This window comes from Palaemon carinicauda, chromosome 14 (assembly GCF_036898095.1).
Source record: "Palaemon carinicauda isolate YSFRI2023 chromosome 14, ASM3689809v2, whole genome shotgun sequence".
Classification (NCBI taxonomy): Eukaryota; Metazoa; Arthropoda; class Malacostraca; order Decapoda; family Palaemonidae; genus Palaemon; species Palaemon carinicauda.
This window is the reverse complement of record NC_090738.1, coordinates 122,371,888-122,393,409: the sequence shown is the minus strand read 5'-3', so window position 1 is coordinate 122,393,409 and position 21,522 is coordinate 122,371,888. Positions and strand designations below refer to the sequence as shown.

The 21,522-nt window shown below is 41.5% G+C and overlaps 1 protein-coding gene across 6 annotated transcripts in view; it reads left to right on the top strand.

Moving 5' to 3' along the window:
* Positions 1-21,522, top strand: part of LOC137653712 (kynurenine aminotransferase-like) — a 77,157-nt gene that overhangs the window by 32,866 nt on the left and 22,769 nt on the right. For 3 of the 6 annotated variants that reach the window (XM_068387301.1, XM_068387300.1, XM_068387302.1), the window contains exons 2-3: positions 3,817-4,044; positions 4,320-4,473. In XM_068387301.1, the coding sequence (XP_068243402.1) occupies positions 3,824-4,044; positions 4,320-4,473 (375 nt within the window). In that variant the 5' untranslated portion in view covers positions 3,817-3,823. The remainder of the gene's footprint in view (positions 1-3,816; positions 4,045-4,319; positions 4,474-21,522) is intronic. The other 3 variants (XM_068387303.1, XM_068387305.1, XM_068387304.1) reach the window with 1 other exon arrangement.

The following is a 21,522-nucleotide window of genomic DNA, read 5'->3' as shown; positions in this document are numbered from 1 at the left end:
CTTGGTGAAAGGACAATATCAACTAAGAGAGGGTCTTCCCCTGGCTGTTCAGACTCCCAACCACGTTCTCTTCTCGGACGCATCGGACGTAGGCTGGGGTGCGACATTAGACGGTCGGGAATGCTCGGGGATATGGAACTCGAGTCAAAGGACAATGCATTTCAACTGCAAGGAGCTACTGGCAGTACGTCTGGCCTGGAAAAGCTTCAGGTCTCTCCTTCAAGGCAAAGTGGTGGAGGTGAACTCGGACAACACCACGGCTTTGGCGTACATCCCCAAGCAAGGAGGGACCTACTCTCTGACGTTGTACGAGATCGCAAGGGACCTCCTCACCTGGTCAAAAGGTCTAAACATATCACTAGTAACGAGGTTCATCCAAGGCAACTTGAATGTCATGGCAGATTGTCTCAGTCGGAAGGGACAAATAATTCCAACAGAATGGACCCTCCACAAGGATGTATGCAAGAGACTTTGGGCCACCTGGGGCCAGCCAACCATAGATCTCTTCGCAACCTCGATGACCAAGAGGCTCCCAATATTTTGCTCACCAATCCCGGACCCAGCAGCAGTTCATATAGATGCCTTTCTCCTAGATTGGTCACATCTAGATCTATATGCATTCCCACCGTTCAAGATTGTCAACAAGGTACTGCAGAAGTTCGCCTCTCACGAAGGGACAAGGTTGACGCTAGTTGCTTCCCTCTGGCCCGCGAGAGAATGGTTCACAGAGGTACTTCGATGGCTAGTAGACGTTCCCAGAACACTTCCCCTAAGGGTGGACCTTCTACGTCAGCCACACGTAAAGAAGGTACACCAAGGCCTCCACGCTCTTCGTCTGACTGCCTTCAGACTATCGAAAGACTCTCGAGAGCTAGAGGCTTTTCGAAGGAGGCAGCCAGAGCGATTGCTAGAGCAAGGAGAACATCCACCCTTAGAGTCTACCAATCGAAGTGGGAAATCTTCCAAAACTGGTGCAAGTCAGTATCCGTATCCTCGGCCAGTACCTCTGTAACTCAAATAGCTGACTTCCTCTTATATCTGAGGAAAGAACGATCTCTTTCAGCTCCCTCTATCAAGGGTTACAGAAGCATGTTGGCATCAGTCTTCCGTCACAGAGGCTTAGATCTTTCCAACAATAAAGATCTACAGGACCTCCTTAAGTCTTTTGAGACCACGAAGGAGCGTCGTTTGGTTACACCTGGTTGGAATTTAGACGTGGTACTAAGATTCCTTATGTCAGACAGGTTCGAACCGCTACAATCAGCCTCCCTGAAAGATCTCACCTTAAAGACTCTTTTCCTGGTATGCTTAGCCACAGCTAAAAGAGTCAGTGAGATTCATGCCTTCAGCAAGAACATCGGATTCTCATCCAAAACGGCTACATGTTCTACAACTTGGTTTTCTAGCCAAAACGAGCTGCCTTCTCGGCCTTGGCCAATATCGTTCGATATTCCAAACTTATCGTATGGTTGGAAATGAACTAGAAAGAGTCTTATGCCCTGTAAGAGCTCTTAAGTTCTATTTAAAACGAACTAAACCTTTACGAGGCCCGTCTGAAGCTTTATGGTGTTCAGTTAAGAAACCATCTTTGCCTATGTCAAAGAATGCTTTATCCTATTTTATCAGACTGTTAATACGAGAAGCTCATTCCCATCTGAATGAGGAAGACCAAGCTTTGCTGAAGGTAAGGACACACGAAGTTAGAGCTGTCGCAACTTCCGTGGCCTTTAAACAAAATAGATCTCTGCAAAGTATAATCGACGCAACCTATTGGAAAAGCAAGTCAGTGTTCGCGTCTTTTTATCTTAAGAATGTCCAGTCTCTTTACGAGAACTGCTACACTCTGGGACCATTCGTAGCAACGAGTGCAGTAGTGGGTGAGGGCTCAACCACTACAATTCCCTAATTCCATAACCTTTTTAATCTTTCTCTTGAAATGTTTTATTATTGTTTTTAGGTTGTCCGGAAGGCTAAGAAGCCTTTCGCATCCTACTTGATTTGGCGGGTGGTCAAAGTCATTTCTTGAGAAGCGCCTAGATTAGAGGTTTTGATGAGGTCCTGTTGTATGGGTTGCAACCCTTGATACTTCAGCTCCTAGGGGTCGCTCAGCATCCTAAGAGGATCGCGAGGCTCCGTAAGGAAGACGTACTTAAAAAGGCAGAGTAATTGTTCAAGTCGACTTCCTTACCAGGTACTTATTTATTTTATGTTTGTTATTTTGAATAACTGCTAAAATGAAATAAAAAATCCTTAGCTCATAATAATGTAAACAATTGCTGGTCTCTACCCACCCCCCTGGGTGTGAATCAGCTTATATAATCACCGGCTAAGTTTAATATTGAAAAATGTTATTTTTATAATAAAATAAATTTTTGAATATACTTACCCGGTGATTATATATTAAAGGACCCTCCCTTCCTCCCCAATAGAGACCCAGTGGACCGAGGAGAAAATTGAGTTCTGTGTTTACATTGAGTACTGAGTACCTGCCCGACAGATGGCGCTGTTGATGTACAGTGAACCCTCGTTTATCGCGGTAGATAGGTTTCAGTCGCGGCCGCGATAGGTGAAAATCCGCGAAGTAGTGACACCATATTTACCTATTTATTCAACATGTATATTCAGACTTTTAAAACCTTCCCTTGTACGTAGTACTGTTAACAAACAACCCTTTAATGTACAGAACACTTAATGCATGTACTACAGTACCCTAAACTAAAACAGGCACAAATATTAAAGGTGATTTTATATCATGCATTTCCTAAACATGCTAAAAAGCACGATAAAAAATGGCAACCAATGTTTTGTTTACATTTATCTCTGATCATAATGTAGAAACAAACTGGAGGTAGAGCTTTGCTTATTACCCAGACATATTTCCCATACTTTTCCCTTAGAACTACATCACATCTTCCTACTTTAGATATATATATATATATATATATATATATATATATATATATATATATATATATATATATAATTATATATATATATATATATATATATATATATATATATATATATATATATATATATATATATATATGTGTGTGTGTGTGTGTGTGTGTGTGTGTGTGTGTGTGTGTGTGTATATATATATATATATATATATATATATATATATATATATATATATATATATATATATATATATATATATATATTTATATGTATACACATATACATACCTACATATATACATAAATACATGCATACATATATATATACAGGGTATATATATATTACTGTATATATATGGGTTATGGAAAAAATCCGCGAAGTGGTGAATCCGCGATGGTCGAACTGCGAAGTAGCGAGGGTTCACTGTATAGCGATCGCTGGCGGATTTTTAACGTAGAGTTTTCTGTCGAGCAACAGAGTAGCAGCTTATATAATCACCGGGTAAGTATATTCAAAAATTTATTTTATTATAAAAATAACATTTTTACAGAATACCATCCCCTGTTTTACTTACTTTCACTTTCCTCTTCATCACTTTTTCATACACATGTGGTATTTGTAGGCATTATTCTAATGTATCCTGTATTTTGATTCATTTTGTGATATCTTAATTTGTTGTTTTCTCTGTACTGTAATTAATACTGCTTACACAAATTTCAAGAATTGTAGACTCATCCTCTGCTTATACATTCTTTTCTATGACTTGAAAAACATCACTTCAAAGAAAACAACTACAATACAGTGTACATTTGTTTTCATGCATGTTTATTATAAATCTTTGAAATATATAGTTAGTACTCCCATCCTTTGTACTTTTAGCAAGCATCTGTAATACCCTGAATGTCTTTACAGGAGGGTGATGTTTAATTTGATCCGACAAGCAATTGGAAGACGAGCAGGTGTTCAGTCGTGCATAGCCCCTCCATTTTTAAACCTTGCCAATAATTCATTCTTGGGGTCATCAGCGCCCGTTTTCCAGGCAACCAGTAGATCAGACCCCATCTTATCTCGCAACATGTCTGCTGCAGCGGCACCGCCTTCAGTTGCGTTGAAGACCAAAGGAATTGAAAAGAGTGTTTGGTAATAAAGGAATAATTATTTTTTAATATTAGAATTACATGTAGCTATGACTTCTCTTAACTTAGTTGCAGACCTAAATAAACTTAGAGAAGTTGATTACTTATGTGAACATTTTTGAATATTTGAAATGCTAGTCATATACTGTACTGTACTGAGACATCTTGTGTATGTTGTTTTTGTTCAAGTAGGCTTGTGAATCATTTTTATTACATGAGAAAATCAATGATAATGTCTTACAAACTTAATCTCATTGTCTATTATGTTCCATGTTCAAGGGTTGAATTTATCCAGTTGGCATTGGAAGTAAAGCCGCTCAACCTTGGTCAGGGATTTCCTGACTTTGCAGCACCAGATACCGTCAGAAAGGCTCTTGCGGAGGCTACTCTCAGTGAAACTAATGTCCTCTTGAATCAGTACACTCGAGGTTTTGTAAGTATCGAAAAGAAAAATTTAGTTCATAAATTATTGATTGGTCTAAGCAGATTTACAAGTTCACATATGATTTAAAGAAACTAGATTTTGTATAACAAAGTGTAGTATTGTGGTGAATCAAGATATTTGATATAAACTAACTGTAAAGTAAATGATGGGGGTTGTTGAATATCTACTTGATACTGTATAGTACATGTTTTAATTCATTGCAAATTAAATCTTAAGCAGAGATTTATTAGTGTATTTTAAGAGTTCAAAATATTACTCCACTTGGGCGTATTCTCCCCATAAAATACATCTCACATTTGTAGGGTGTTAACATACTACATCAACCTTATTTTAACCTAATACATTCAGTTTGAGTTCTGTCTCTTCACCCTCCCTTGCCTAATTTATTTTGTGGTGAGATTATTTACTTTTTGGCAGAAACATTAAAGCTTCAGATCGTATTTAAATTAATCTATCCCAATATTCAAATGCTATATTATTATTTATTATTATTATTAATTGCTAAGCTACAACCATAGATGGGAAAGCAGGATGCTATAAGCCCAAGGGCCCCAACAGGGAAAATAGCCCAGTGAGGAAAGGAAACAAGGAAAAATGAAATATTTTAAGAACAGTAACAACATTAAAATAAATATTTTCTATATAACCTATAAAAACTTTAACAAAACAAGAGGAAGAGAAATTAGATAGAATAGTGTGCCTGAGTTTACCCTCAAGCAAGAGAAATCTAACCCAAGACAGTGGAAAACCATGGTACAGAGGCTATGGCACTTCCCAAGACTAGAGAACAATGGTTTGATTTTGGAGTGTCCATCTCCTAGAAGAGCTGCTTACCATAGCTAAAGAGTCTCTTCTACCCTTACCAAGAGGAAAGTAGCCACTGAACAATTACTTACTTACTTTGATGGCTGCTTTTCCAGTCCCATACAGCAGGGGAACCCCACTTTCTACAGTGCATTAGTTAACCCCTTGGGTGAAGAAGAATTGTTTCGTAGTATCAGTGTTGTCAAGTGTATGAGGACAGAGGAGAATCTTTAAAGAATAGGCCAGACTATTCAGTATATGTATGGGCAAAGGGAAATGTCTATAACGAGAAAGAAGGATCCACTGTAGTACTGTCTGACCAGTCAAAGGACCTCGTAACACTCTAGCGGTAATATCTTTAATCGAGCTTGGTGACAGGAAAAATTGAAAACAACAGATGTGAATACTGACCTAGCTCCTTTTGAGTAGGAGTACACTATTGTCAGTAAAGCTAGAAAGGCCTTTAATTCGTTAGTAAGATAGTTAGATATTGACAGTTGGGAGAGTGGATCTACCTATCTTCCCGGGTCAAAGGAAGTTGATATGTTGCTGCTGAAATTTTTCTTGCACCTGTAAAGTTGTGGATTTGTATTTTATGCTTTCCATGGATACTTCTCATAAGACTAGAGTACTGAGAAAATGTAGGGTAAAATATAATCCTACAGGTCTTTACAAGAATTATGGCTTTAGTTATGAAGTAACTACATCTGTGGATATTTAAGTTATTAATATACTTAGACTACAAGTTATTCCTTGCAATTTTCCATATCTGGGATCTTGAGGACCAAGGAGATTATTTTGAATCTATTTGAATCTACCAAAAAATGTAGGGATCATCAGGAATTTGAGTAAATCCCAATTTGCACTGACACAGTCTATACTTTACTTTTGGGTCTGGCAATAGACTTGGTTCAACCTCCGGGAACTCCTTCATAGAGGAAATTCAACAATTTTCTTGCTTTGTTCAATGAATTCAAGGCTCTATAACTGCAACTATCTAGCAAGTATTTGAGCCTTTTGGACACCATAGCATCCCTATGAGAAGTTCACACCTCAGAATGAGGACACTACAATTTAACCTTAAAAAGTGTTGGGACAGAACTCAACTCCCCAATTGTACCTTAATTCCCTCTTTTTTGCTCTATATCAGGTTTACTCATGGTGGAAGAAAACAGATCTGTCTGCATCTAGCCAGGCAGCAAGACCTCACAGTCCTAGTCAAATTCCCCTTCTTGGGTTTTAGGAACATAGGAAAATAACTTTAGCACATCAAATTCAGGAATGTTTAATCAGTGAATGTAAAGACCGACTTCTATACACCCACCCACCCCTATTGGGTCAAGAAGCAAAGTGAAAATAGATTTGTAAACTAATTATAGTTAATGACACCTAGGAGTGAGAATTTGTAAACATTCAAGGCCGAATAGTCTGAAATCCATGAACACTCATATTTTCACTTTGTCCTGTCACTTAAGCTGCGCTTGATGCGTATAGTATGTAAATAATGAATTCTACCATATTCTAAAAATTTGCTTTTATTTTTTTCTTGAGACCAACAGAGAAAATATGTAGTAACATATGTCATAACAAAATTCTTTTTGAGCATTATGTGCTGAAAAGCAAAGATACTTGTGTTTCCTTTTAGACATTTATTTTTAGTCTAACTTTCTTTTTATTCAGGTTCAAAGAATGAATGAATTCCCTTCATTATGTGACAAATTACAGTTGATCATATGAAACTGTTAATCATAAAAGCCCTTCCCTCTGTTTAGTGAATTCCAGTCCCAGCAATTTGTCCTGATCTTAAAAGTAAAAGAGCCCATTTTGCATACCTAGAACCCGTGCAAGGTTTATTTATTACTTCTTCTATGGGACTTGGTGGTGTCATCTGCATCTCTTATGTTGCTTTCCTTTCTATGTTTTTTTTTGTGCTTTGTTATACTTTCTTTCATTTAACTCATGTTTTATTCATTATTTGCACTCTTAAGCTTTAGTTGTTACCAGTATTTTCTTGTAGCGTTTGTTTTGGTATATTCCATACAGTATTGTTATACCAAGACTTTGTTGGATTATCTGAATCTCCATCTACAGGACCTGCAGTAGATGTTATGACAAGTGTTGTCTGAAGGGAGTTTATCAACCACTGTGCCTCTGACTCCTCCTACATGCTCCTAGGGTAGGAAGCTCAATGCTTCATTGGACTTTTCCACTCCATGGCTGTTCTTTTCTGAGCTTTTGTCTCTGCGCTTGTCTTTCTTTCAAGAGGACTGTTCTGCGGCCCGAGGGAGAGATTCTATGTCCATCTCTTGCATATCCATCTTTTGTCTCCTGTCTCCCACAAGATTGCTGGTTTAATTGAGCCAATGATACCATCAGCCTCCACTTCACCTCTCTTTGATCTTCTGGAGCCAGCAGTTTCAACTGTTTTGGACTGCCTGAAGAGTCAAATTTACTAAATGTAACAGTAATTGCTTTCTCACATCATACTTTAAATCATTTCATATATAAAGGCACTCGGTTTGTTCCAAGCAGCCAAGGCCCCAGGGCTTCACCATTTGTTATGGTTATCCCATGGCTATTGGTCATGTTTTCATTGGTATGGCTATATTTTCATTATAGGTTTTGTCTCCAAATTCCCTGTAGAATTTGCCACTTGATTAGAGGTTTTACAGAGGATCTTAAGCCATATTGAACTGATGGGATATGGATTTTCTGTAGTACCACTACTATCTTGGTTCATGATGCTCCCTGGTGTAGGAAGCGCCAAGGGCCCATCTTAGGCAGCATTGATAACTTCTTTGACATACTCTCTGCCACTGACTTTGAGGCCGTGAATTGAGGAAGAAACTTGTGTCTACCATAATGAGGGTAGTGGTTTGCTATGATAGGTTCATACATATTCTTTATGGCATCAACCAGGTCTAGATCCAACGGTATAAGTTTGCTTCCCCCAGAAAGCTTCTCCATTTGTCGTCAAATAGATACAGTATACTGTACACCTCAGTATAATCAGTACGGAGGTCAATTTAGAAGGTAGGCCTGGTCTTACTGGACCTCTGGAATCCCTATTTTTGTCCTGAACCATTTGTTATTTCAGAAGCTCCTGCAATTTTTACGACACAGAAGGTTGTCTCAATCTAGTTTCATTCACATTAGCCTTTACAGTACTGTATATGTCTCCTCAGGTACTTAGTGACATTGCCTTGGCGCCACTGGTTACATTGGCTGATTGGTTGGGGCTAAGGCCTTTCCATCACCCAGACAATTGGCTAGCCTTGGTGGCTTCCCAGTAGAAGTTGGAAAGTTGTCTGGCAGTCTTTCTGGAACTTTGTTGGTCCTTAAAGCTTCATGTCAGTCTAGAAATGTTAGACCTGGGCCCTCACTTGTACCATCTACATCAGCATGAATTTTGATATAATTAAGAATTTGTGTGACCCGCAGAGGGCAGGATCTGCTACCTCGCCACGGCTAAGTCTTGATAGATTATTGTACGACACATGGTGTCATTAGAGAAGTTGGTGTAAATATTCACTGTGGCATAGTATTCTTAATGAAGAAAATAAGAAGTGGTTGTGGTGTAGTTATGGGTACTTTGAATTGTCCTCATGAAATTAAATGGAAAAATCAGTGTTTTTGAATTAGGACGTTTTAAAATCCCAGAAGTCATGACTTAAAATCCACATTTTATAAGGAAAACAAACACAAGAACACCAACTGAACTAAGGTTCTCCACTTAACCTAACCTAAGAGTCGTATCTTTAATTACCTACTACTGGGAGGGCTGCATTCCATTGCGAATCCCCTTAAACTGCCATATCCTTAGATTACCCTAAGATTAGGTCCCAACTCTGTTTCCTTCCAATGGGTTTCACTCCTCAAATAGGGTTTTTCGGGTCTACTGTATTTCCTAGTTAAACCCATCAATAAAACTTGAAAATTATGTACAGTTGGTCCTCGATATTCATGAGTTTGATCTTTATAGATACGGTCATTCGCGATACAGAGAACCATGTAACATATTCAATAAAAGATCACCTATTCACTGTTTCGCGATAAGTACTCCCGGTGGCCAATGTTTTCAAACTGACCACACAGCAGAACAGGCCAACTTTATAGCTAACACGTAAAATATTCTGTGATAAATTCTTTGTATAGTAATTCTAATTCTGTACAGTAATAAAATGATTAAAAGAAGTTCGTATGTACAGTACATTGTTTATGTAATATTTGATATCTAATATATACAATAATGCTATTGAAAAATATAAATAAGCATTACAATTAAAAGAAAATATTCTCTCTCTCTCTCTCTAGAAAATGTAATGATTTTGAAATTGGATTATTGTCATGTAAAGGTTTTATGCTTGAATAATCTTCTATTAGAAGAACTGTAATTTCAAGAAAGGAAAATAAAGGAATTAGAATTAATATACAGTAGAATTATGGGTAATTTCATTATTTGTTAACAAAAATATGTTTTTTAAGAAATAAATCTTTTGAAGATTACCATCACATGGTGATATGAAATTTACTCAATTATATTTATCTCAAGTTTTGATAAGTTACTTTGATGCATTGAGATTAAACAGGAAATTACTCTTTCCCCACCATTTTCCTTAGCTTGTAAGTCACTCCCAGCTGCCAACCCTTATTTTTTCCTTCTGGCTACTCATAATTAATGAAAAAATTGCATGGGACTGGAAATTATGGTGGGACATATTTCATGTTCATATCTTACGCAATATTTAAAGAGGTTTCTTTTTAAAAAAAGAATTTTTCCTTTAAGAAATAAGAGATAGAGGAAAAATATTTCTTAATGAAACAAACAAAATGATACTTGCTGTACCTGCTTTAAGGCCAGAGGTCTATGTTATTACATGGAAAATTTTATTTCTACTATAATTTAAACACACTTGAAAGTCTACAGTAATCTTTTTCATTTTCTTTACGTATGTAAGTGTGTTTTTTTATTTTTATATTTTAGTCACAGATTTTATTGCTAGAACTTTGTAAACATTAGTGATGTTTTGTAGTCCCTTTTTGTTATCTTGTTTTTTTTTTTTTTTCACATTAAAAAAGAACTACTAATGTAATAGTGGATTTCAAGTGTTAAACTATATCCGAAACCTTAAAACATGGCATTCGATGTTGCCATCTCACGCTGGCTAGTTTAAGCAGGCATTATAGTATTCTAAAAAATTATTACTTTTATAAAAGTAATTGTTTCATTAAAGCATGTTTTACTTTTGTTTTCAATTTTGGGTACATTTCACCCATCAACTTTTTTTACTCTAGTATCATTGAGTGTTGTTAAATACAAACAAGTGTTTTGGTGTTACTTTACAAAGCATGATGTGGTGGTGATCATGTTATGAGTCATCTTACCTTGTACTGAAGCTGTGTTAATTATGTACAATTACCTCTGAAAAGTAGTACTGTATGAACTAAAATACAATGATAGAAAGCAGAGAAAAGACTGTAGTGTAGTACAGTGGGTTACCTAGTGTGCTAGTCGGCCGCAGGTAGGTAATGGTCAATTAGTTGGTAGGTTATGAGTTGACCCACCCAAGGGCAGCGGCATTTACAGATTTTCGATCTTCTCGCCTGTCTCCTTTACCTAACCCCTGCAAGTAAGGAGGCCCAACTGTACTTTATTTCCAGCAATTAACAACATCAAAACCATTCAAAGTGCAGTACAGTACAGTACAATACTTCTAAACTCACCAATAACACTGCTTATTTCCTTTAACCCTTTTACCCCCAAAGGATGTACTGGTACGTTTCACAAAACTCATCCTTTTACCCCCATGGACGTACCGGTACGTCCTTGCAAAAAACTGCTATTTAAATTTTTTTTTTTAAATATTAAACTTAGCCGGTGAATATATAATAGCTGACGTCTCCGACGGCTCGACAGATTCCAAAAACTCGCGAGCGATCGCCGTGAAGGTTGCGGGTGTGCCCACCAGCGCCGACTATCGGCCAGATACCGCATATACTTGTAAACATCTCCAGTTCTTCCCTGTCGGTCTTGTCGACAAGTTGGTTCCACTCGCTTTATGACCTCGAGTTTTCTACCGAATTGGTGAAGTACTTGGTTTTGGTTTTATTGCTTTCGCCGTGTTGGATTATTCAATACTATCTTCAAAAGAAATGCTTTTGAAAGGAGAGGAAAAGTGTTTTGCCCTTGCTTTTTTTTTTTTTATCTCTGGTTTTTCCATAGAGTAAAGATGGCCGACCCTTCCCTCAGTGTACGGAAGTGTGTTTAAGGCTTTTAGTAATTATTTTATCACGTTATAAATTATTGTTGATATTTATAGATTTTCCTCTATATATTTTATATCTCACCCGCCTTTATTAGGCCTCTTCGATTAGCTTTCCATTTATACTAAACATCAAGATAAATTTTATGTTTTGTTTATATGCGGCCTTTACCTATTCCTCCCCTAGTCCGAGATGTAGGCGGTCCTAACTTGGAAACCAAAGTTAAACAACGTTGAGCCCATTCAACTTTTATTTTTGTTAAGTTTAAATCAATTGCTCTGTAAGAGTTATGAAATGAATATTTTTTAGAAAATATTTTAAGAAATATATTCTTTGAATAGTCTTCGTGCTATTTTTTTTTTCAAAGATGAACTAACGTTTGGTTTATTTATGCTACGCAGTTTGCGCTCTATCGTTACGATAGTGAAAGAGAGAATCACGGTTTCACTTTGCAGAAAGAGTAAATCGATTTTGACGTTTTGTTCATTCTTCTTTCAAACTGAAGTGTTTTAGATACTAATTTAAAGGAACTTTTTAATTTTCAATTTCTTAGTCCTTTCAGTTTTTTCCTTTGGTCAAATAACCTGTTTATTGACGAAGGGTGAGTGGGCAATTCTCTTGTGTGTGACAAAGAGAGAGAGAGAGAGAGAGAGAGAAAGAGAGAACGATCCGATCTTTATTCTCGTCCCAAGTCTCTGTACAAGGAGTTTGGGAGCGAGTAACGTTCTCGATTCAGTTTTTTTTTACTCGTCCCAAGTCTCTGTACGGGGAGAGAGGATAAAACGTTTTTAGTTTTTATTCTCGTCCCAAGGCACTGTACGATGAGAGATTGAAAACGTAGTCTTTAGTGAACTAGTGTTTAGTCTCCTCCCCAGTCACTGATCCTTTTTAACTTTATATATTTTTCCGTTTTATTCGATATATATGTATATGTTTATTGATTTTTGCATGTGTGTTTCATTTTGTACTAATGTGCTTACATTATACGACTCATTTTGCAATTATAACCTTTTGATGTAAGGGAGAATTGCGTGCTTCAGGTAGATATCAGTTTTATTCATGCCTAATGTGAAATTATTGAAAAATACGATATCAGTGAAGTATGTGCAAAAAACATGTTCTGTGTTGCGGAGGGTTCGTTTGTTCGTGCTTGTCGCTCCCCTAGTCCGAGACCTCTTTCAGGCTCCCCTGCACCAGGGAGAAGTAATGTCGTAGGACTTAAGGGGACGAGAGGCTTTAACCAACGTACAGACGTTCCCTCTTTGGTATCGGACGTTTCTCGTCAAGATCGCCCTTACCATAAGACGGGTGAGACTGTGTTCTCGTCATCCGAAGACTTTTCGCAAAAGAAACCTTGGCGCAAGGTTTCTAGACCCTTTAAGCGAAAGTCAGTCCCTTCAGGACAGGTCCAGCGTCCTGGCTGTAGCCATTGGGACAGCTCTGACCCTTTGCAGTCGTCGGAAGACTGTTCGCCTATTAAACGCAAGCGTAACACGGGGTCCGAGGGTCGCAGTAAAGGCAATGTTTTGCCAACACAGACGTTACCGTCGTCTCGGCCCGTTCCGACTCCCGTTGATCCTAAATGGGTTGTCCTGCAGGACATGCAGACTAAGCTTGCCTCCCTTATGGAGAAGTATGACGTTGAGCAGGTTCACGATGAACCTTCGCTTTCGAGTCGCCGTTACGCTAAACGAGACTCTGGCCGTCAGCCGCCCAAACGAGCATTTACTCGTCCGTTTGACGTTAGTGCGGACGTTTCTTGTACTTTTAAACGTGATGTCAGTAGTTTTTCACGTCAGTCACGTGACATGGATCCTCCCTCGCTGCAGTCTCGTGTTGACTTTCAGCCGCTGTCGCAGTCTCGTGTTGACGTTCAGCCGCTGCCGCAGTCTCGTGTTGACGTTCAGCCGCTGCCGCCGACCGGCTCAGTTGCCTCGACTTGACGTTGAGCGTCAATCACCGCAGTCGAAGGTTGTTTTGCCTGCTCAGTCTATGCAGTCAAGGCAGTTCCGACGTGACGTCGAGCGTCAATCAACTTCAGTTGTTGTTGTTGGTCAGTCACAAGGATTTCAGTCCTTTCAGCAGCGGCATGACGTCGCTTCCTCTACTGCTACTGCTGCTCCTTTGCTTGTTGACATTGCCTGTCAAGCGTTGCCGCCGCGGCAGGTCTCTCCTTTTCATGAGACTCGGCAATTGTCGGACGAGGTTCCTTCAGATGAGGAAGTTGCTGATCCTCCTCCTACTGATATTCCTTTGGGGACTTTGTCAGACGGAGAGGAGCCTAAAGCTGCTCAGCCCTCTATGGACTTTAAAAAAATCATGCTGATTTTTAAGGATCTTTTTCCGGACCATTTTGTAACTGCTGCTCCTCGTTCGCCTTCGTCAGAGTTTACGCTAGGCCTAGCTACTTCGAAGCCGTCGTTTTCTAAGCTAGTGCTCTCTCGCTCTTCTAAGAGAGCTTTACGTTTGCTAGGCGACTGGTTGATCACCAGGAGGAGTTTGGGGGAGACAGCCTTTGCTTTCCCTGCTTTTAAACTGGCTTCTAGAGCGAGCGTCTGGTATGACACGGGAGAAGTTCTCGGCTTGGGAGTTCCTGCCTCTGCCCAGGGAGACTTCTCAAGCCTCCTAGACTCTCCAAGATTTTATGGTCGGCTTCAGAGCTAGACCATCTCCTGTTAGGAGTTTTTCGAGCGTTTGAAGTTTTTATTTGTTGGATTGGTCCCTGGGAGCCTTAAGTAATAAGGTCTCTCCAGCTGTCAATGTATTGCTGTACAATTATGTCATGCATGAACAAGGCTATCAGGGATGGCTCCAATGATCTGGCAGCCACGTTCACTGCAGGAGTACTTAAGATGTAAGTGCGCTCAATGTGTTCATTTTCAAGACAAACTTCACGATGAAGACTACCAAATCTGTCTTGGCAGCAGTAAGGGAAGGCGACTGGATGGTCTCTCTCGACCTTCAGGATGCATACTTCCACATCCCGATTCATCCAAACTTTCAACAACATCTGAGGTTTGTGGACGGGAAAGTAATGTACCAATGTCGAGCACTGTACTTCGGCCTCATTCCTGCTCCTCTTGTTTTTACAAGGCCCTTGCAAAATGTAGCAAGCTTTCTACATTTTTTGAGGATTCAGAGCCTCCCTTTATTTTGACGACTGGCTAATCAGGGCGTCGTCATTATATCGCTGTCTGGAGAGCCTCTAATGGACATTAGACCTAACCAAGGAGCTAGGTCTCATAGTGAACGTAGAGAAGTCGTAACTTACAGTACCCCATCCCAGACTATTCTTTATTTGGGAATGGAGATACAGTGTCTGATTTTTCGGGCCTTTTCGTCTCCCACAAGAATGGAACAAGCTCTGTTAAAAGTCCTTCACTTGCAAGAGGAAAACAGTTGCTCTGTAAGAGTTTGAACTAGCCGCGTGGGAACTCTTTCATCGCTGGAGTAGTTTATCTCTCTGGGGAGACTCAACCTATGCCTTCTCCAATTTCACCTAAACCATTGGAACAAGGAGAAGGGCTTAGAGAGTATCTCTTTCCCAATCTCCAACTCAGTCTAGACATGTCTGACTTGGTGGGACAGCAAAATCAGAATTCGAGAAGGTCTTTCTCTTGCGATCAAGAACCCAAACCATGTGTTGTATTCAGATGCATCGGATTTGGGTTAGGGATCTCCACTGGACAGTCTGGAATGCTCGGGTGTTTGATCCACGGATCAGAAGGAACTCCATTTAAGGCAAGTAACATCTCTCCTTTGGCGAGATTTGTGCAAGGAAAAATGAATGTCTTGGCGGACTGCCTCAGCAGAAGAGGACAAGTCATCTCCATGGAGTGGACGTTGCATAAGACTGTGTGCGAGAAGCTATGGATGACATGGGGTCAACCCACCGTAGATCTTTTTGCGACTTCTCTGACAAAGAGGCTCTCGACTTACTGCTTTCCAGTTCCAGATCCAGAGGCAGCCCACATAGACGCTTTCCTGCTGGACTGGTCTCACCTGGACGTTTATGCCTTTCCACCTTTCAAGATCCTAAACAAGGTGCTGCAGAAGTTCACCTCTCACGAAGGGACCAGGTTGACATTGGTTGCTCCACTCTGGCCCGCGAGAGAGTGGTTCACAGAGGTACTTCTATGGCTGGTAGACGTTCCAAGAAGTCTGCCGTTACGGATGGATCTCTTGCGACAGCCTCACGTAAAGAGATTTTATCAAAGCCTCCCCACGCTTCGTCTAACTGCCTTCAGACTATCGAAAGACTCTCTTGAGCTCGAGGGTTTTCGAAGGAGGCAGCTAGAGCGATCGCGAGGGCTAGAAGATCCTCTACCATCAGGATCTATCAGTCGAAATGGGAGGTATTTAGAGACTGGTGCAAGTCCTCCTCTATTTCCTCTTCCAAGTGCCTCTGTAGCGCAGATTGCGGATTTTCTGCCTTATCTGAGAAACGGTCGCTCCCTCTCTGCATCCACCATTAAAGGCTACAGAAGCATGTTAGCTTCTGTTTTCAGGCATAAGGGTTTGGATCTTTCTAATAACAAAGATCTCCAAGACCTGCTTAAGTCTTTCGAGACTTCCAAGGAGCGTCATATTTCGACTCCTGCTTGGAACTTGGACGTGGTCCTACAGTTCCTTATGTCAGACAGGTTTGAACCATTAAATTCAGCCTCCCTGAAGGATCTTACCCTCAAGACACTTTTTTTTTGGTGAGCTTGGCTTCTGCGAAAAGGGTTAGTGAGATACATGCTTTTAGCAAGAACATCGGTTTCTCCGCTAATAAAGCAGTATGCGCTCTTCAACTTGGTTTTTTTGGCCAAGAATGAACTTCTGTCTCGTCCTTGGCCTAAATCATTTGAAATCCCCAGTCTTTCTGAGATTGTGGGGAATGAAGTTGAAAGAGTGCTGTGCCCCGTTAGAGCTCTTAATTTTTGTTTATCCAGAACTAAACCGCGACGAGGTTGTTCAGAGGCTTTATGGTGCTCCGTTAAAAAGCCCTCTTTGCCTATGTCTAAGAATGAGTGGTCTTATTTTTTTAGACTTTTGATTCGGGAGGCACACTCTCAATTAAGTGAGAAGGATCATAATTTACTTAAAGTCAAGGCTCATGAAGTTAGAGCGATAGCAACTTCTGTAGCGTTTAAGCAAAATAGACCCATTAAAAGTATTATGGACGCGACCTTTTGGAGAGGCAAGTCGGTTTTCGCTTTATATTACTTGAAAGATGTCCAGACTCTTTATGAGGACTGCTACACACTGGGACCATTCGTAGCAGCGAGTGCAGTAGTGGGTGAAGGCTCTACCACTACATTCCCTTAATCCCAATATCCTTTTAATCTACTCTTGAAATTTTTAATCTTATTTTGGGTTGTACGGGAGACTAAGGAGTCTTTCGCAATCTTTTTGATTTGGCGGGTGGTCAAAATATTGTTTCTTGAGAGCGCCCAGATTAAGGGTATTGATGAGGTCCTGTTATAGGGGTGTTCACCCTGGTTATAGCAGATCCTGGGAGTCTTTCGGCATCCTAAGAGGATCGCTGGGCTTCATGAGGATAGCGGACTAATGAGGCAGAGTAATAATCAGAGTCTGCTTCCTTACCAGGTACCTATACTTAAGTCTGTTTTTTGAATAATTGTCAAAAACTCTTGAGCATATACGCCTTTATTGTATTAATACTGGTCTCTACCCACCACCATGGGTGTGAATCAGCTATTATATATTCACCGGCTAAGTTTAATATTTAAAAATGATATTTTGATTATAAAATAAATTTTTGAATATACTTACCCGGTGAATATATAAATTAAAGGCCCTCCCTTCCTCCCCGATAGAGACCTAGGGGACTGAGAAGAACTGGAGATGTTTACAAGTATATGCGGTATCTGGCCGATAGTCGGCGCTGGTGGGCATACCCGCAACCTTCACGGCGATCGCTCGCGAGTTTTTGGAATCTGTCGAGCCGTCGGAGACGTCAGCTATTATATATTCACCGGGTAAGTATATTCAAAAATTTATTTTATAATCAAAATATCATTTTTTGCATATTTTTGATAATTTTTTGAGAAACTTCAGGCATTTTCCAAGAGAATGAAACCAACCTGACCTCTCTATGACAAAAATTAAGGCTGTTAGAGCAATTTAAAAAAAATATACAGTACTGCAAAATGTGCTTGAAAAAAATAACCCCTTGGGGGTTAAGGGTTGGAAATTTCCAAATAGCCCGGGGGTAAAAAGGTTAAAAGAGAAATGGGTACTGGCTGGCGAAGCCGTTAATAAGAACCTCTTCTTAAATACATATCAAAGAAGAACCGTTTTAAATGTGTAATGTAGTGGGGGGAGGAGCTACTATAGAAAGTAGTTTAGCTTGTATAGAAAGTTACACGACAGTAAAATCAGCTGTGATTCGCGATTAAAAATGGCTATCAGTACTAATAATACAGATAAGGGGAAATCAAAGTTTGGACAAGAGAACCACCTATTAGGAATTTTATGAACTGCTTTGTGGGTCTTCTTGTGTTATGGTGACCAAAATACAAGGAGTGAAAGTAGATTTTTCAATATTTAACTTAGCCGGTGATTATAATAGCTGCAACTCTGTTGCTCGACAGAAAACTCTACGGAAAAAATCCGCCAGCGATCGCTACACAGGTAGGGGGTGTACTTCAACAGCGCCATCTGTCGTCCAGATACCCAGTACTCATTGTAAACAAAGAACTCAATTTTCTCTCTGTCGTGCTTCCGGCAAGACCTACTAATTCGCTGTTGCTAACTGGATTTGTTTTCACAACTATTTGGTGAAGTACACTATTCTAGTTTTGAGCTTTCGCTGTGCAGGCTTTCTCTTCAATAAATCCTTGCATTCTTTTTTTGATTACGGATTATTTGATGATGACTTTGGATAGTTTTTGAATTCCCCTTTGACCAATTCAAAATGGCTGACCCTTCTCAAGTCCCAAAATTTAGGAAGTGTAATGCTAGGGACTGTTCAAGGCATCTTCCGAAGGCCTCTATCGACCCTCACACTGTTTGTTCCAATTGTCGGGATAAAACCTGTCAATTGGAAGATCGATGTGAGGAATGCGTTGGGCTTTCGGAATTCGATTTTATCGAATTCCAAAAATATACACGTAGGCTAGAGAGAGATAGAGTCAGGAGAAGTTCCTCTCGTTCTGTTGAAATTTCCTCTCCTCATGCCCCACAACCTATTCCTTCCCCTGTAGTGGTTGCTCCTAATCCCCCTTCTGGCACTCAGGAACCTTCGATGGCTGATATGATGCGTGCCATCCAAGCTCTGGGTGAGAGAGTTGAGTCCTTGGCTAGTGACCGTAACCAGCTCATGGCGGACGTCAAGGAGCTGAAGTGTAAAAGTGCAGTGGGAAGTGTTAAAGTGAGTGATAGTGTTGTGGATAGTGTTGCGCTTGAGGGTTCGTCTGTTCGTGCCTGTCGTCCTCCTAGTCCGGGACCTCTTGCAAGCTCCCAAGTCCAGGGGAGAAGCAATGTCGTACGACCAATGGGTTCGAGAGGCTTTAATCAGCGAACAGACGTTCCCTCCGTGGTACCGGGCGCATCTTCCCAAGATCGCCCCTGCCGCACAAAGACGAGAGAGCCCATTTATTCCTCGTCTTCGGAAGGTGTTTCTCGCAAGAAACAATGGACCAAGGTCCCACGACCATTAAAACGCAAGTCGGTCCCTTCCGCGCAAGTCCAACGGCCCAGCTGTAGCCACTGGGTCAGTTCGGACTCGCTGCAGTCTTCCGATGACTGCTCACCTCCTAAGAGAGGCAAAGCGGTACCGCCTCAGACAGTTACACCGTCTGTCGCCGCACCTGCTCCTGCAGACCCTAAGTGGTCTTTGCTGCAGAGCATGCAGTCCCAATTAACGTCTCTGATGCAGGACTTTCGTGCGGAGAAGGTTGCTGCTGCACCAGCTAATACAGCCTCTTGCCTACAACCAACCACACACTCGGTTGTGCGTCCTGTGGACGCTGAGGCGACCTTCTTGCGCACTCCAGCTGAGAGAGTTCCGCCACCCATGCGTTCCAGTGTGCCCTGCCAGCCGCATGTTGACGTTCAGCGATGCACGGAGCCTTCCGTTGACGTTCGCGAGGTACAACAACCGTCAGAGTTGTTTTGTTTTGACGCGGTGCGTCAACCTCCGCAACCCAGTGTGGTTGCCACTGCTCACCCACATCAGGCTAGACAGTCTGGAGTAGACGCTGTGCGTCCCCGCGCTGCTATGGTTGTTGCCAGCTCACAGACTGGGCAACAGTTCCATGACGTTGCGTCCGGTTCAGTCACGCATGCACCCGTGCGACCGGACTCAGCTAACCAGCCGTTACCTACTCCATTGCCGCTTCCTCCTCAATACTCGGATGATGGACTTTCTGATGATGATGGTGCTGCACACGTTGATGAACCACATTCGGATCTTGACGAGCCTAAGTCCACGCAACCCTCTTTGGACTTTAGGAAGGTTTTAGCTCTGTTCAAAGAGATGTTTCCGGACCAGTTTGTGTCTGTGGCTCCGCGCTCTCCTCCGTCAGAGTTTGTTTTAGGTATGCCGTCATCCTCGCCTGCCTTTACTAGACTCGTCCTCGCACGCTCGTCCAAGAGAGCTTTACGAGTGATAGGAGAATGGATGCAGTCCAAAAAGAGTCTAGGGAAGACAGCCTTTACGTTTCCCCCTGCTAGACTCTCTTCTAGATCGAGCGTCTGGTATGCCACGGGAGAAGTTCTCGGCTTGGGAGTTCCTGCCTCTGCCCAGGGCGACTTCTCAAGTCTTGTAGACTCTCCCCGCAGGCTAGCCATGAGACGCTCAAAAATATGTTGGTCATCTTCGGACCTAGACCACCTTTTGAAAGGGATATTTAGAGCCTTCGAGGTCTTCAACTTTTTAGACTGGTGTCTGGGAGCTCTAAGCAGGAAGATCTCTCCGACAGAGAAGGAGACTTCCTTGCTCATCATGTCCTGCATGGACAAGGCCGTACGTGACGGGTCTAATGAGCTTGCTGCATCGTTCGTGTCAGGAGTCCTCAAGAAGCGTGAGAACCTTTGCTCTTTCCTGTCAGCTGGAGTTACACCTTGCCAAAGATCCGAACTTCTGTTTGCTCCTCTTTCTAAGTGCCTCTTTCCAGAGGACTTGATTAAGGAGATTGCTGCTTCTTTGATACAGAAGGACACTCATGATCTGGTTGCGTCCTCTGCTCGCAAAGCCACCCCTTTGCCTACCTTGTCAGCTAGACCAAGGATGGACACTCCAGCGTCCCGATTTATTCCGCCCTTTCGTGGCAGAGCCTCCAGCAGAGGAGGTGCTCGTGCCGAAGGGAGACGTGGAAAGAAGAAAGGAACCAAGTCTTTTAAAGGCAGAGTCTGACTGCCAGCTTCTTCAGACAGCAGTGGGAGCCAGACTCAAGAACTTCTGGCAGACATGGGAGAAGAGAGGCGCAGATGCACAATCTGTGAAGTTGCTCAGAGAGGGGTACAAGATCCTGTTTGTACGAAAACCCCCTCTAGCAACGTCTCCCATCGATCTCTCTCCCAGGTACAGAGAGGAAGACAAGAGACGAGCATTGAAACAGGAAGTGTCTCTCTTACTAGAAAAGGGAGCGGTAGTCAAAGTCCTGGACCATCAAACCCCGGGCTTCTACAACCGTCTCTTCTTAGTGGCAAAGAAGACAGGAGGGTGGAGGCCGGTGCTAGACGTCAGTGCGCTGAATGTCTTTGTCACAAAGCAGACGTTCTCCATGGAGACCACAAAGTCCGTTCTAGCAGCGGTCAGAAGGGAAGATTGGATGGTCTCTTTAGACCTAAGGGACGCATACTTCCACGTCCCCATCCACCCAGACTCCCAACCTTTTCTGAGATTTGTTTACGAAAAGGTTGTCTACCAGTTTCAAGCCCTGTGCTTTGGCCTAAGCACAGCTCCTCTTGTGTTTACGAGGCTAATGAGGAATGTAGCCAAATTCCTTCATTTAG